The sequence below is a fragment of the Geotrypetes seraphini genome, chromosome 9 (genome assembly GCF_902459505.1).
Source record: "Geotrypetes seraphini chromosome 9, aGeoSer1.1, whole genome shotgun sequence".
NCBI lineage: Eukaryota > Metazoa > Chordata > Amphibia > Gymnophiona > Dermophiidae > Geotrypetes > Geotrypetes seraphini.
This window is the reverse complement of record NC_047092.1, coordinates 42662412-42679035: the sequence shown is the minus strand read 5'-3', so window position 1 is coordinate 42679035 and position 16624 is coordinate 42662412. Positions and strand designations below refer to the sequence as shown.

The window sequence follows — 16624 nt, the reverse complement described above, 5'->3', positions numbered from 1 at the left end:
AGGTTTGTCTACCACTGAACCCATCGCTTTCTTCTTTTGTACAATGGCTGACTGTTGGTGGTTTCTCTGCATGAGGCAAGCACTAGGAGGAGCTGCCTTCAAAAGCCACATCATTTTGTATGCTTGTTTTCCTGATATTAAGTTGCCTCCTGTGCCTTCTCTCACTTTTCCTGCCTGCCTCTTCTTCCCAGTCCTGCTACTTGGCTCCTCTTACCATGTCCTTGGCTCTTCATTTACTGTTGCTGCTACTTTGCTCCTCTCATGGGGCCTATGGATTTTTAGAATAAAGGGGATGGGACTTGATATATCACTTTTTCTGTGTGGTTACAATCAAAGCAATTTACATATCTTAGACAGGTACTTATTTTGTACTGGGGCAATGAAGTGTTAAGTGACTTGCTCAGATTGACAAGGAGCTCTAGTGCGAATTAAACTCGCAACCTCAGGGTGCTGAGGAAGCTGTTCTAACCACTAGGCTACTCTACTTTATGCCATTTATAGCCATTTTGACTCCTATCGTTGGTGTCTTTCTGCCACTCTGCTCTTGCTTTTGATAATTCATATTGTACTGTCTGAGGAACTGGAAACAGATGTGGCAGACCGCCAAATATAAAAATCATGACACAGAGGAGTCCTACAAAACGCTAATCTCTACCCCCTCCCACCTTTTATCAAGCTGTGCTAGAGGTTTTTAGCGCAGGATGGCAAGGTAAGTGTTCTGACGCTCATAGGCTACCAAGCCAGCCCACACTACAAACCTCTAGCGTAGCTTGATTAAAGGGGCCATAAATAATTAAAACAGTATAAATACTGCATCACAAAAAACCTTAAAATGATCTAGTTTTATTACAAAGAATTGTATCAAAATATAACACAGCTTCTTTTGTTATGAATAAAAGAAACAGCTATAAGGATCAATTAAAACTCATTTAAAAACAAAGGAGATGGGATTTACTGGTCCTTATAGGTTGTGTGCTTCTGAGGGGGAAGAGTTCAACATCCAAGATTACATCCTTGTGAATGCAAAATCTGAGCTACACCTTTAATATAGAGAATTAAGGGATGAAAAACCTTCCAGATCAAAAATATTGAGACCCAGACAGCAGCTTGACAACAAACAGCATATTACAGCTTTCTCTAAAGAATTAAAAAAAAAAACAAAACCCCAAAACCCCAAAACAAAATTCAGTTAACATGTTACATGCTTCAGGAACTAGGGTTACCATGTGGCTCCAGATAAAAGGATGGATTAAGACATCCAGATTTTGCTTTCAAAGAAGTAAAACCTGAGTGTCTAAATCTATTCTCATTACTTCCATTGCTTTCAGTGGAAGTAAAACCTGGATGTTTCAATCTGTCCTCTTTTTTTCTGGAGCCATATGGTAACCTTATGCAGGACTCACTTTTATGCAATAAGCTTTGCAGCAATAATAACCATTAAGAGCATTCCATGCCGTTAGTAAATAATCCCATAAATCAGCAAGAGAACATACACCTTTTTCTGTTTTCTTAAGTCTGCTGCCCTCAAAGACTTTGCGTTAGACTAGAGACTTTGAATGTTTTGGGTTTTTTAAAAACTTTTTTTTAATTTTAAACCTATAAATGGAATGTCAATACCAGATATTGGCAATTTGTAACCATATAAGAAAGTTTCCACAGTGTTTGGTTTCAAGTATGCAAAAAGTGTCAGGCTAAATAACTTAAAAGTATCAAAACCAGGACTTATTTGGAAATGAAAAGGAAGTGGAACTGTGGAGCCTAGAAAGGCTTGACTGGGTGAAGAGCAACAGGAAAAAAGGGGCTGGATTAGGGAGTAATGACTGTTCTTTCCTGCAGGCTGCCACCCTTGCTTCACTGGGGTCTGAAAATTAGTGGTGGAACTGTGTGCCAGGCCTGATCAAAATGAATGCTTGCTTGAGAATAGAGATCATAGGTCTTCGTGTATGTTGGATGACTCTTGATGTTTTGTTGATGTTTCTTCAGCTTTAGCTTCTGCTTCTTCTGTTAAAAATAAAGTGATCAATTGATGACAGCCTCTACAGAAAATAAATACAGTGGAACCTTGGTTTACGAGCATAATTCGTTCCAGAAGCATGCTCGTAAACCAAATTGCTCGTTTATCAAAGCAAAATTCCCCATAGGCTTTAATGCAAACTCAGAAGATTTGTTCCACAACCGAAGTTTGCAATGGTGGCCCAGGGGTGAGTACCTGCCTGCAGGTGCTGCACAGCGATTCCAAAGTGGTGCCTTCCTTGCCTCGGGGTCCCCATGCGGCTGCCCTCTTGCTTCAGCGATGCCTCTGCCGTCCGTCAGCGCTCTCCCGGCTCCCATCTAAACCGGCTGCCATCCTGAATGAGCATGCGCGCGACTTCATCTCTCTCTTCTCCTAAGTCAGCCGCTGCCCCGACAACACATTCACCATGTACAAGCACGCAGGACGTCCTGCGTGCTTGTACGTGGTGAGCGTGTTGTCGGGGCAGCGTCTGACTTAGGAGAGGAGAGAGGTGAAGTCTCGCGCATTCTCATTCAGGACGGCGGCCGGTTTTGATGGGAGCCGGGAGAGCGCTGACGGATGGCAGAGTCCGAAGCAGGAGGGCAGCCGCATGGGGACCCCGAGGCAAGGAAGGTACCACTTTTGAATCGCTGTGCAGCACCCGCAGGCAGGTACTCACCCCTGGGCCACCATTGCTGAGTGCTCGTTTATCAGGGCAGTGCTCGGTTTACGAGACAAAAGTTTGCTGAGTGTTTTGCTCGTCTTGCAAAACACTCGCAAACCAGTGCACTCGTAAACCGAGGTACCACTGTATTTTCTTCTCCAAATGTAAAATAATCCTTTACTGTACTGATCTAGTTTGTCCCCTCAACGTAGTGGGGCTGAGTGTGACCCCTGAGGCAGGTACACAATGTTAGTGCCTGGGGCTAAAACTTCAAAACCTCCTCCCTGTATAAATGTAAGGCTACATATGTGCAACACACATAGGAAAAATAACTAAGGGAACATAAGCATTTCCATATTAGGTCAGATAGAAGGTCCACCAAGGCCAATCCAGATCACAAGTGTCTGGAAAGAACCAAAACAGCAAAAAAATGATTTTATGTTGCTCATCCCAGGAATAAAGCAGTGGATTTTCCCCAAATCTCTCTTAATAATGGCTAATAGACTTTTCTTTTAGGAACTTCTCCAATGGGGAACAGAAAATATGGATATACCCCGACGTCGCAAAGACTACGCAAGAACGGAGGAAAGAATTTCTTTCTATGCATCAAGATACTATTACCGTATTTTCGCGGATATAACGCGCACCATTGTAAAACGCGCACAGGGGTATAGCGCGCAGAAATCACGATGATATGTACAAAAACTTTTCTATACCGCGCTCAGGCATATAACGCGCATGCTGCCCGACTCTCCTCTGGCCACCCCGACTCTCCTTTCGCTCTCCCCGACTCTCCTCTGGCCACCCCGACTCTCCTTTCGCCCTCCCCGACTCTCATCTGGTTGCCCCGACTCACCCTGACTTTCGGTGCACTGCCCCGCCTCTCCGTGCCTGTCCCCCTTGAAGTCCTGTCCCCCCTTGAAGGTCTGCCTGTCCCCCCTTGAAGGTCTGCCTGTCCCCCCTTGAAGTCCTGTCCCCCTTGAAGGTCTGCCTGTCCCCCCTTGAAGTCCTGTCCCCATCCTGAAAGCCTGATGCCCCCCCTCGACGTCCGATTCTTCTCCCCCCTCGGCAGGACCACTCGCACCCCCACCCCGAAGGACCGCCGACTCCCCGACAATATTGGGCCAGGAGGGAGCCCAAATCCTCCTGGCCACGGCGACCCCCTAACCCCACCCCGCACTACATTACGGGCAGGAGGGATCCCAGGCCCTCCTGCCCTCGACGCAAACCCCCTCCCCCCAACGACCGCCCCCCCCCCAAGAACCTCCGCCCGTCCCCCAGCCGACCCGCGACCCCCCCTGGCCGACCCCCACGACACCCCCACCCGCCTTCCCCGTACTTTGTGTAGTTGGGCCAGAAGGGAGCCCAAACCCTCCTGGCCACGGCGACCCCCTAACCCCACCCCGCACTACATTACGGGCAGGAGGGATCCCAGGCCCTCCTGCCCTCGACGCAAACCCCCCTCCCTCCAACGACCGCCCCCCCCCCAAGAACCTCCGACCGACCCGCGACCCCCCTGGCCGACCCCCCCACCCCCCTTCCCCGTACCTTTGGAAGTTGGCCGGACAGACGGGAGCCAAACCCGCCTGTCCGGCAGGCAGCCAACGAAGGAATGAGGCCGGATTGGCCCATCCGTCCTAAAGCTCCGCCTACTGGTGGGGCCTAAGGCGCGTGGGCCAATCAGAATAGGCCCTGGAGCCTTAGGTCCCACCTGGGGGCGCGGCCTGAGACACATGGTCGGGTTTGGCCCATGTGCCTCAGGCCGCGCCCCCAGGTGGGACCTAAGGCTCCAGGGCCTATTCTGATTGGCCCACGCGCCTTAGGCCCCACCAGTAGGCGGAGCTTTAGGACGGATGGGCCAATCCGGCCTCATTCCTTCGTTGGCTGCCTGCCGGACAGGCGGGTTTGGCTCCCGTCTGTCCGGCCAACTTCCAAAGGTACGGGGAAGGGGGGTGGGGGGGTCGGCCAGGGGGGTCGCGGGTCGGTCGGAGGTTCTTGGGGGGGGCGGTCGTTGGAGGGAGGGGGGTTTGCGTCGAGGGCAGGAGGGCCTGGGATCCCTCCTGCCCGTAATGTAGTGCGGGGTGGGGTTAGGGGGTCGCCGTGGCCAGGAGGGTTTGGGCTCCCTTCTGGCCCAACTACACAAAGTACGGGGAAGGCGGGTGGGGGTGTCGTGGGGGTCGGCCAGGGGGGTCGCGGGTCGGCTGGGGGACGGGCGGAGGTTCTTGGGGGGGGGCGGTCGTTGGGGGGAGGGGGTTTGCGTCGAGGGCAGGAGGGCCTGGGATCCCTCCTGCCCGTAATGTAGTGCGGGGTGGGGTTAGGGGGTCGCCGTGGCCAGGAGGGTTTGGGCTCCCTCCTGGCCCGATATTGTTGGGGAGTCGGCGGTCCTTCGGGGTGAGGGTGCGAGTGGTCCTGCCGGGGGGGGATGTATCGGACGTCGGGGAGTCGGCCGGGCAAGAGGGCTTGGGCTCCCTCTTGCTCCGATCGTGGATGCGGGTGGGAGCGCGTGCGAGCGGTCGTTCGGGGTGGGGGTGCGAGCGGTCCTGCTGGGGGGGTGAATCGGGCGTCGGACGGGGTGGGAACTATGTTTAAAAACTTTTGTATACCGCGCTCAGGCATATAACGCGCGAGGGGTATGCGCGGTACGTAAAATCACGTATAACGCGCGCGTTATATCCGCGAAAATACGGTAATTTGGGAGCAACGTTTCTTCTAGCATACCCCTGCAAATGCTTGGTTAGGTATTTGGGAGTCAAATACACTTTTTTCTCTCCAAACCATCTGAAGGAATTCTTGGATGTGAAGAAGATCATCAAGGACTGAGGGATAATGAAATTTTAATAGCTGGTGCTTAGATATATTAAGCCTATTTGTTAATTAAATTCTTCTTTAATTTTTCTCTCATATATTTTATTGATTGACCACCCCCCTAAAATTGTGGTCTAAGAAGGGGATAAAGAAATACTTTTTTATTTCTATAAGTATGAGTTTATAATACTTCTGTGTTGTTCTTGCCTCCCTGTGTTTATTTTAGCAAGATGTATTCTTGTAAATTTTGTTGAATAAGAAATAAATAATAATTTTAAAAAAAGGAACTTCTCCAAACCCTTTTTAAACTCTAAGGTGCTTTTACCACATTCTCTGGTAATGAATTCCAGAGTTTAATTAAAATGAGTGAAGAAATATTTTCATTTGTTTTAAACTTACTACTTAGGGCTCCTCTTACAAAGGCGTGCTAGCCGTTTTAGCACGTGCAAAAATGCTGCGCGCACTAGCCGCTATCGCCTCCTTTTAAGCAGGCAGTAATTTTTGGGCTAACGCGCGCTATAGCACGCGCTAATCTTGTGCGTGCACTAAAAATGCTAGTGCATCTTAGTAAAAGGAGCCCTTAGTTTCACTGCATTCCTCCTAGTCCTTATATTTTTGGAAAAAGGAAAACAAGCAATTCATGTCTACCCATTCCATTCTACTTGGTATTTTATAGACCTCTCTCATATCATTTGTCACCTTCCTTTATACCTTTCCTAATTCCGCAATATCTTTTTTGAGATGCGGTGACCAAAAGTGCACACAATATCTGAGGTGCAGTTGGGTCATGGAGGGCTACAAAGGCACGATAATATTCCCATTTATTTAGACCTCCTCAGACACACAAATATATAAAAACAGAGCAATGAAAACTAACACAAAGTCCATAAATATTAAGTAAGATGATAGCAAAATGTATCATACTTGCACAAAGTATTTATGGTTCTTTGTCTCTTTCAGCGTATGCTGTCACTCCTGCATCTCTTGAGCTTCTTTCTCCTTTGGATGGCTTTTGCACCCGCTGTAAGTGCTTCTGTTGTTGGAACTGACTGCAGCCTTAGCTCTCTTCCTTTTACTCCTTGTTCTTCTTCATCTTTGGAACACAGGGCCAGAGCTATGCCCTGACCTATTCCTTCACTTCTTGAAAGCAGTGCCTACCCTCAGGGATTCTCATCGTTCCTCACTCACTACAATTTTAACCTCTCTGGAACAGGCAACAAGGATTTACCCAGGTGTAGATCCCAACTCCTATCACTCAGGCCCTTAGTACTGGCTATTTTTTTTACCACTCCTGAGTTCCAATCCTTCTCATCATGTTACACTGTAGTAGAAGCAGCAGCTCCCCCCAACCTTATTATTCCCTAAGGTCCCCTCAACTTCTCTTTTTCTAAGGGACACTATGCCCTGGGATTTAGCAGTGGTTCAGACTTAAGCCCCTCTTTTGAAATTGTAGTGTACCTCTGTCCAAAACACTTACCTGTCTTTTCTATAGCTTGTACGCATGTTCCATCTTTATCTTCAAAGCCTTCAGAGCAGGCACACTTATAACTGCCTGGTGTATTAATACAATCTTCGTTTTCTCTGAGGCAAACCTTCTCACCAAGGTTACATTCATCTACATCTGCAGAACGCATATGTAAGTTGTAATGGGGCAATTTTTTCAACAGGGCACCTGGTTAAAGATAAGGCGCCTACTTAGGTGCCATTTTAAAAACTACATATAAGTGCACGAGTGTCTTTATATTACAGTATTCCCCCGAAATTCATAGGGGTTCCGTTCCAGGAACACCTGCAAATTTCAAAAAACCACAAATGTGATTTTGCGTCTTTCAAAAGGCAGGAGAGGCGGGAGAGGGCAGCTGGGGCGCCAGCAGGTGCAGAAAATCAATCGCGGAATGCTCCAATCACCTCTTCCTGTTACTAAAGTCAGGTTACACCAATCGAGAGCTGCTTTGACACGCAGCTCCTGATTGGTGTAGCCTGACTTTAGTATAGGAATTACTGAGTCTGTGATTCGTGAATTCATGGGAGAACACTGTAGTCTTAAATGGTAGAAATCATGCATGCATTATGAAAATATGTACATAGAGTAGTGTATTTTACAATCTATAGCCTAAATTCTTGATATAGGCATAGATTCACTAAACTTACCAATCTGGATCGTTGTTGGGCGATTCTTGGCTAAGTTTTGGCGAGCGACCGATTCACTACAGATTCTACATGCAAATGATCTGATCGGATGCACGCCCTATAGCGATCCTACTGACCGCTGTAAGAGCGATCAAAATGAATGCACAGAGTATCCTTGTTGTTTATTGATGCAATTTACGTATCCGCTAGCTCTTCGCCCTTACTACGTAGTTAGTGGGTGGGGTTTATTCCCGCACATCATTGGCGGCAAAGCACAAGTGAGCTCGGGAGGTGGGGGGGGGGGAGGTATATGTGTGTGGCTGCAGTTTACTTTTGCTGGCCCTATGAGTTGGACATTTTAAAAAAGGAATGACTGTGACCGACACAGTGAATTATTTTGTGTAGCCAGATCATCGAACAGAACACGCTTTAAATCCGTGCGCTTTTTACAAAATATATAAAAAAAGGAATTCTTACACATATGTAAAGATATTTTATTTTTAATTTTGATGGTTGTTTTATATGGGGTTGTAACCTTGATACTGATATTTCAGGGCAGAAGAGTCAGCAAGGATAGTAAGCGACTGGTCCTCAGTAGTTGCTTCTTTTCGGATTGGCAAACCCAATCGGTGTTTCTTCTTTTGCTTAGTGAATCGATGGCTTCCTACTTTTGCATGCCATTTCCCCTCAATTGCATGGGTGGATCGGATCGAATTGGAGATTGATCAGAAAGCTGTTTAGTGAATCGGGTCAAAGTACGATCGCAAAACCAGTAAAATTTGTTTTGCGATAGTCGGGACAGGCTCGGAAGGTTTAGTGAATCTAGTCCATAATGCTGTAAGTTTTGCATGCAAACTGGCGTAGCACACACAACTTAATTGTTTAACAAGCTAATTGGTGCTGATAATTGGCAATTAACACCTCTATTAACTCTAATTAGCACCAATTAGGAGTTATATGCATAACTTGGTGGGCACATTCTATAAAGTGGTGCGCATCAGTTCTAGTGCGCAAATCTCAAAAGGAGGCGGGCCAAGAGTGGAGCATTCTTAGAAAGTTCAGCACTCCATTATAAAATACGTCCAATCCACACAAAACTAAAGTGCAGGTGTGTAGCTCTGGTTTTTCTCGGCCTAAATGGGTCCACCTAGATGTTAGTGATGTGTACGGCCAATATACTGCGCATGACTTTTATAGAATCATGAATGGCGCCAATTTATTTAGGCACTATATATATATATATATATATATATATATATATATATATATATATATATATATATATATATATATATATATATATATATATATATATATAATCAGGCCCTATAAGAGTACTTGCATGCACTGCCCAAATTCTTCAAAACCTCCACTTCTTTACAAGCCTATAAGCAAGGCATGTGCCATTGTCATGGCAAACACTTTTATACTGGAAAATACTGTATTTCATAAGAGCACATTTAAACATGAAAATAATTTTAAAATTATCCTCAAAACATGCAAATCCTTCCCCATGCTACACTAATTAGTTTTTAAAAATCTACCATTTATGAATAGTTCCTCCAAAAAGCTCATTATGAATTAGAATATGACAAATAAAGGAATGTTATCTGAGATGACCGAGATATTAAAAGGGACCATTTTCACCCCCCCCCCCCCCAGTGTTGCAAGTTCATGGTCATTTATCTGCAGATTTTGTATTAGTTTTCCACGTGACAATACTTAGAATGTTGCCCAAGCAAGAGAGAATTAAGTTTCCCTTTTCTATGACTGCAACTCTGTATTGTTGCAATCTTAAACCACCCCCAAAAATATCTATGCAAAATGCAGCTAAGGACTTTTACCTGCAAAAAAGGTGGGCAGTTTTCAAATAGAAACCCAAAGCAACAAAAGGAAAGTGGAAGTTATGATCTGGATGAAAGTGCTTTCTTAAAAAGTCCAAAGTCCAAATTCTTCACAGGATATGAATAAAGTCCAACTTCTTCACAACATATCAGTGTCATACAAATGATACAATCCTGTCTGAAAACTTGGTATAATTAACTGTGAACCCAACACAGTCCATGTTGTGAAGAATTTAGGCCCAGATTCACTAAAGGTTGTGATTCAATTGCTGTTGGCCAATTACTGGCCCATTTTGAAACAGCGATTAATTCACTACCTTTTTTGCATGCAAATTATTTGCACGGAGGTGCTCAGTCCCTGCTCCAAAGGCCTCCTGGATGCAACTAGGCATCATGACATGCACAGGGAGTGGCCTAAGACCCTGATTGGCTTAGGTGCCTCGGGCTCCTCCTCCCTAAAAAAAAAAGTTCAAAGAATTGAGGAAAGGAGTTACTGGAGGTAGGGGACCCAATTCCAAGCCCCAGAAACCTCCAAAAATGCATTTCTCCCATAGACCACAATGGTCAGTACTCACAGTTCTGGTGGTGCAGTGCCTGTTTCAGCTGAAATAGCAGCTGGAACATGGAGAAAATTTCTGCCTCAGATAAGCAGGTAAAATAGCTCAGATGCTTGTTTCTACAGGTAACCGGTCAGACCATAAGAGGAACTAAGACTCCCACAGATACACAATTGTCGGAGGTGGGGGTGGGTGGGGGGTGGGAAGGACACACAGCTTGCACCCAATAAAGTCCTCAGGACCGACATAGAACCACACAGCCTGTGCTCAGGCTCTGGTAATAACCAGAAGCGAGCCTTGCTACCAAGGGAACGATCCCCGAGTCACCAAAGCTTTTACTGCAGGCTGACTAGGTAGGTGCCCTGTAAAAAAGAGTTGCCCTCCCAGCTTCAGACTTCTGATCGGGAGAGTCTGTGCCTTCTCCCAGGCAGAGCTGCCCCAGGAAAACTGGGGACTTCTGAAGCACCAAGAAGGCTCAAAATCAGCTACAACAGATCAGAAAAACACCTTCAACTCATGTGTAGAAGATAAAACTGAGGAGCTACAGCCCTGCCCAGTGATACAGGAGGTGGAGCCAAAAAATGTAGATGATGTCTTCTACACAACTTGTGATTAGAGGTGAATAACCCACTGGTTCAAGACTCAAATATCTATATGCACTAGAAAATATAAATGACAATACTTTTGTACAGGCCAGATCAAGAGCACACAAATACAATGGATGATTAAATATCTATAAAATAACATTAAAAAATAAGACCAACCTGTGCATGATTCATCTTCCAAGGTGTATCCAAGAGAGCAATTTCTGCATTTGTCTGGACCTTCTCCTACACAGGCAGTGCAGCTTCTGTCACAGTCTAGAATATGAAATGGTACAAAAGATATTTGTATTTCATACAGCATGCATATATTCACAACTGAATAGGAATTTGAATATTTGACTTTACTTTAAGAAATAGAAACTGACCAGGTATGATGATTTGAGCAAAACTAGCAAGTCTAGATTTGGCTTGTTTATAGGTAGCAAATCAGAGTCAAACACTCCTAACTTTGTACTCATACAAATGCTCAGTCCCACTGTATAGAGACTGTAAAGGGAAGGGCTACGATGAAGTACTAAGCAACTTTAACTGGACCCAACATGGCCCATGTTTGGCAAAAGCCTGTGTCAGGGGTAGGAGTGTTGTTAAAGCAGAAGGCAAGCTTCCTGGTTCCACAAAACAATATTACAAAATTCAATAAAAATTATGGACCTTAAAATTAGAGAGCTGCACAGGAACTGGGTTGGTAGGAATCCCATGGGGATCCCCCCCCAGGGCTGTGGAGATCCCATACGAACCCCCCAGACTCACAGGGAACCTGCGGAGATGGAACATGGTCCTTGGGGGGGGGGGGGGCTCTGCAGGAGTGTACCTAGCAAGCTTGCCTGCCTGCCTGCCTCCAAGTCTAGCATCACTTCAACATGCCGCTGGCAGTGGCTCCTCCTACACACACTGCCGGCAGATGACCCAGAAGGATTCCTGATGCAAAAAGCATCAGAGGGAAGTCTTTCGGGTTAGTTGCCAGCAGCATGTAGGAACTGCTGGTGGTGGCATGTTTTAGAGAAAGTAACTGCACGGGCTGGGGGAGGAAGGGAGAGAAAGATAGATATTGCACGGGCAGGAGGCGTGGGATAGGAGGGTAAGAGAAATGCTGCATGGGCTGTAGGAGTGAGAAGGGAGGGAAAGAGATGCTGCTGTTCGGGGAAAACATCTGAAAACTTGGCTATTCTCAAAAATGTAAATCTTGCTTCTAAACAAGCATATATCAGTATTAATTTAAATTTAAGAGTGAGATCCACAGCTAAGTTTTATATGTGGCACCTTAAAGAGGGTATGGAGAAGGGAGTGTCATCCCTCACATTTACGTGTGTCATTTTAGAATAAGGTGCATTTGCGCATAGCTTTACGCATGAGGATTTGTACCATGTTTTCAATGGTGCAAATGGTTGTGCCTGAAGTTAGGTACAACTTCCGGGTGTAAACACTATTCTATAAATTTTGCCTAATTTTATGTGCGGTTTATAGAATAGTGCTTAAGTGGGTTTTTTTCAGCATATTATTCAGTCATTCGTGTACAAAGTTGTGAGCAAGTTATATATCAGGGATGGGCCTAATTTCACTGTTAAATTAGAAGCTAATTGGGGAAGCTGATGACAAATTGACATGCAATCAGCTCTTCTAACACAGCTGCATCACTAATACTTGCTAAAAATATGAATTGCCTAGGAGTAAAAATAAAAAATAAAAAAAAAAATCGGTCCCGGTTAATACCGACACCCTAAGTTGCCATATCTCAAACACTTAATGCTAGCATTAGTGTTAAGGTGGCGATCCGGCCTGTAGTGAAGGGTAGAGCGCCAGTAATGTAGACAGGATGCTGCCTAGTATCTAACTAACCTAGAATATTCACTTGATAATTTGTATGAACTTTAGTATTTGCATTATTAGCCAGAGCTAATTTACCAATAATTATCTATAATTGGTGTTAATTGGTTAGTATTTACACACTTAACTGACCTTAGCATGCATTCTATAAATTGAGTGCACAAAATCTATCGTGTTCATCTGTGTGCAGATTAGTGCTGCCCGATTCGAATCGATTTAAAACAAAAACAAACAAACAAACAAAATTTGGCTGACCCACCCCCTCTCGCCCCCTAAAGCAGGAGCGGCAGCGCTGCTCTTGTTGGCCAGCCGCTGCTGCACCTGCTTTAGAGGGCAAGGGGGGAGGGCCAGTCACGAAGTGCTGCTGTCCAGTTCCACCACCTGGCATCCGGATCCCCCCCCAGCATCCGGTTCCCCCCCTCCCTGCACAGTTTACCTTATAGGAGCAGCCTGCAGAGAAGATCGCGGTACTAGCGATCTTTTCAAACTGCTTTGCAGCTGTTTCCTCTGCTGCGATCCTGCCTCTGATGTCAGAGGAGGAGCGGGACCACTGCAGAGGAAACAGCTCGAAGCAGCTTGCAAAGATCGCTAGTACCGCAATCTTCTCTGCAAGGTACTCCTATAAGGTAAATGGTGCGGGGAGGACAGGAGGGAAGTCAGACACCAGTGGGAGACCAGGGGGAACACGCAGGCCTTCTGGGGGTGTGTGTGTGTGAGCAGTCCTTTGGAGTGGGGGAGGGAGGGCAAGCAGGCCTTCAGGGATGGTGGCAAAGGCAGGTCTTCAGGAGTGGGGTGCAGGCATTCGGGGGGGGGGGGGAGGGGAGACAAACCTTCAGAGGAGGGAGGCCCTGATGTAGAAGTACACGGAGGGAGGGAGGGAAGGGGGGTTAAAAGAGACATGCATATGCTGGACTTTGGGGAGGAACAAATAATGGGTCTAAAAATAGAGGAGAGGGAGAGAGATGATGGACAATGGGATTTAGGGAGGGAAGGAACAGAAAGGGAGAGAAGTTGGACTCAAGGGATGGTGTGGAGGGGGGATAGAGATACTAGATAGGGGGGTACTTGGGAAAAGAAAGGGAGAGATGGTGGACCCTGGGGTGGTGGGGAAGAAGGGAGAGATGCTGGATGAAAGGGTAGTTAAGAAAAGGTGGATCTGTGGATGGAGACAAAAAAAGGAAAGATGCCAGACCTCCGGGGAGGAAAGGGAAATGGAAGGGGAGGACAGAGATAGAAGATTGATGGTTAGCACGGAGAAAGAAGTTATCAAGCAAGTTATCCGAAGACAACCAGAGCCTGGGACCAAGATTTGAATATTGACCAGACAACATAAGGTAGAAAAAATAATTTTATTTTCTGTTTTGTGATTACAATATGTCAGATTTGAAATGTGTATCCTGCCAGAGCTGGTGTTAGACAGCAAACATGAGCTAGGATTTAACAGAGAGAGAGAGGAAAAGTCTTTTGTTTCTTTATTTTGTTTACACCACAGCGCCAGTGTGGTTAGGAGAAAGCAAAGGGGGTGAAGAAGCTATAAAATAAACCCACAAGGATGTTTGAAAAAAAACACCAACACCCAATTGGGCAGGAAAATCGAATTGAATTGAAAAACCAATTCAATAGGCTGAATCGAATTGAAATTTTTTTCCTGAATCGGGCAGCACTAGTGCAGATTACAGCATATCATCAATTACACATCTAATTGCCTACCGTTAGGTGAAAGCATTTACACCAGCATAAGTGCTGATGTCCAAAGTTAGTAATTGTGAACTTTCACCAGTGTTCTATACCGTATTTTCACTCATATACCGCGCACCCGTGTAAAATGCGCACACGGGTATAGCGCGCGGGAAACTGTAATTTATATAAAGAAATTTTTATATAGTGCGCACACCCGTATACCGCGCATGCCGCCCTGACTCTCCCATCGCCGCCCGACTCTACTTTCGCCCGCCCCGACTCTCCTCTGGCCGCCAGAGAAAGGGCGGGACCGCCGGAAGAGGAAGCAGCACAGACGCAGGGCTCAGAGAAGGAGGCTTTTGAACTTTGCAGCGCACGAAGATGGCTGGGTAGAGGATTAGCTCCGTTGTGACAGGCAAATTTTATTAAGATTTTGGCAGTTAAAATTAAAGAAAAGTGAAGGAAAAGAGAGAATTGAAGTAAGAAATGGCTTCGGGTAAAACTAGTAAAAGTAATCCGGTGAATTCAGGAGCAGGAAGTAAAAAAAGAACAAAAATTGATTCGGTATCCCCGACAGCGGTCCCGTTGCCTCAGGAAGAAATTGATAACAGTGATTTGATGAATGAACTTCAGAAAATTAAAGAAATAGTAAGTGATAACGCTAAAAATATAAAAGATGTGAAGAAGGAAATAGAGAGTCTGACAAATAGAATGCAGGCAGTTGACTTCAAAATTGAGCAGTTAGAAAAGCATGCTGAGAAATCTGAGGCAGAGATGCTGGTGTGTAAAAAAGATCACAGAGAAATAGAGGCGTTGAAAAAGGATTTTGAAGACTTATCAAATCGTGAAAGAAGGAATAATTTGCGTCTGATTGGGATACCTGAGGGGATTGAGCAGAATGATCCTATTCAATTTGTGACTAATTTTATCCCAAAGATCTTGCCATTTAAAAGTTCTTTTCCTTTGGAGATAGAAAGAGCACATCGGATACCGATGAAAAGATCAAATAGTCAGAAGGGTCCCCGTCCAATAATCTTTAAGCTGCTAAGACATCAGCAGGTGGTAGAGATTATAAAGCTGGCTAAAACAAATAAGGATCTTAAATGCCAGGATTCTAAGATCTTTATAGTACCTGACTTTGCAAAAGCTACTGCCTACAGAAGAAAACAGCTTTTGGATTTAAGACTTAAACTGAGAGCAATGGGAGCAAGATATGGATTGATATACCCTGCTATTATGAGGGTAACTTATGAGAATAAAACTTATAATTTTGAAGAAGCAGGCAAATTACAGGAATTTCTAGATCAATATAATTTGCCTATGGTTTCATGAAAGTATTTAGAAAATGTAAAATAATATACTTAGATTATTTTTGGTTTATATTTTTGAGTGAAAATTGAAAGATATTTTATAAAGAAGGAAAAAGTGGAAAAAAAAAAATAGAAAAGGAGAAAAATATTTTCTAGAAAATTGTTGAGGTTAGATTAAAGGGGGATCAACATTTCAAACAAGATTTAAAGAATAGAAATGAAAATTTTAAAGAGACAATAAGAAAAGAAGATTTTGACAAGGTAAGAAGAGGGATGGAGCATATAGGAAGTGAAAAAAATATGAGGAACAATTATAAGATTTGGATGGTTTCTTAATGTGAGTTTATAATTTGCATTTGAGCGTGACTGAGATAATAATATGAGAACACATAAATGCTGCATTGGAGAAATGTGTGAACTTAGAATATAATAAGATGAAAAATACAAAAGACTATTGATGTAAAGAGAAGAAGATGTGAAGATAGACTGATGGAAATGACTTGAGCATTATTTAGATTTACAATTTGCATCTGAAATTGACTGAGATATAAGGATGATGTTGCAAAAATACTTTATTGGAGAAAGATGAAATAGCAATCTGCAAGAAGATGGAATAAGAGACTGAAACAGCAGGATGAAGATGTACAAGTGTTACAGTTGTGCAGAATGGAGAATAGACTGTAATAGATTGAAGATGCAATGAAAATTAATGAGAGTTTTAAAAAATATGAGGTCTGCTTGGTTGAAATGTTTGATCCTTCTTTTGATGTAAGGATAAAAAAAAAAAAATGAATATTATAGGATGGAGTGATGTATGTTCCATTGAAGTTGTGAGAAACTTAGGTTATAAAAAAAAATAAAATAAAACAAAATAATAATATTAATCTTGGGGGGGGGGTATATATTGTAAGAAATGGTTTCCGAAATATTGGGTATATACTTTTATAAATATATTAGAGGTATAGGATGGAAGAATGTTTGGAAATTTGAATGAGAGGGGAAGTATATAATAAAGAATTATAGTAAATATGGGTATTTAGGGTATTGAAGAATGGATTGACTGCAGGAGAATTTAGTGTTGGTTGTTTGAAAGATTAGAGAAAGAAAAATGAGTATGTTATTGCCTTTGGGGAGTTTATTTTTGCTCAGTAATATGTGCGTTTCGAAGTTTGCATTTGTGTTAGGGGAGGGGAGGGTGGGGGATGGGAATAG

At 44.3% G+C, this 16624-nt stretch overlaps 1 protein-coding gene across 1 annotated transcript in view; it reads right to left on the bottom strand.

Moving 5' to 3' along the window:
• Nucleotides 1-823: 823 nt before the first annotated feature.
• Nucleotides 824-16624, bottom strand: part of CRELD2 (cysteine rich with EGF like domains 2) — a 37100-nt gene continuing 21299 nt past the window's right edge. Inside the window, exons 8-10 of the mRNA XM_033958272.1 lie at nt 10758-10853; nt 6940-7083; nt 824-2001 (exon numbers count right to left, since the gene is read on the bottom strand). Coding sequence (XP_033814163.1) covers nt 1928-2001; nt 6940-7083; nt 10758-10853 — 314 coding nt within the window. The 3' untranslated portion in view covers nt 824-1927. The remainder of the gene's footprint in view (nt 2002-6939; nt 7084-10757; nt 10854-16624) is intronic.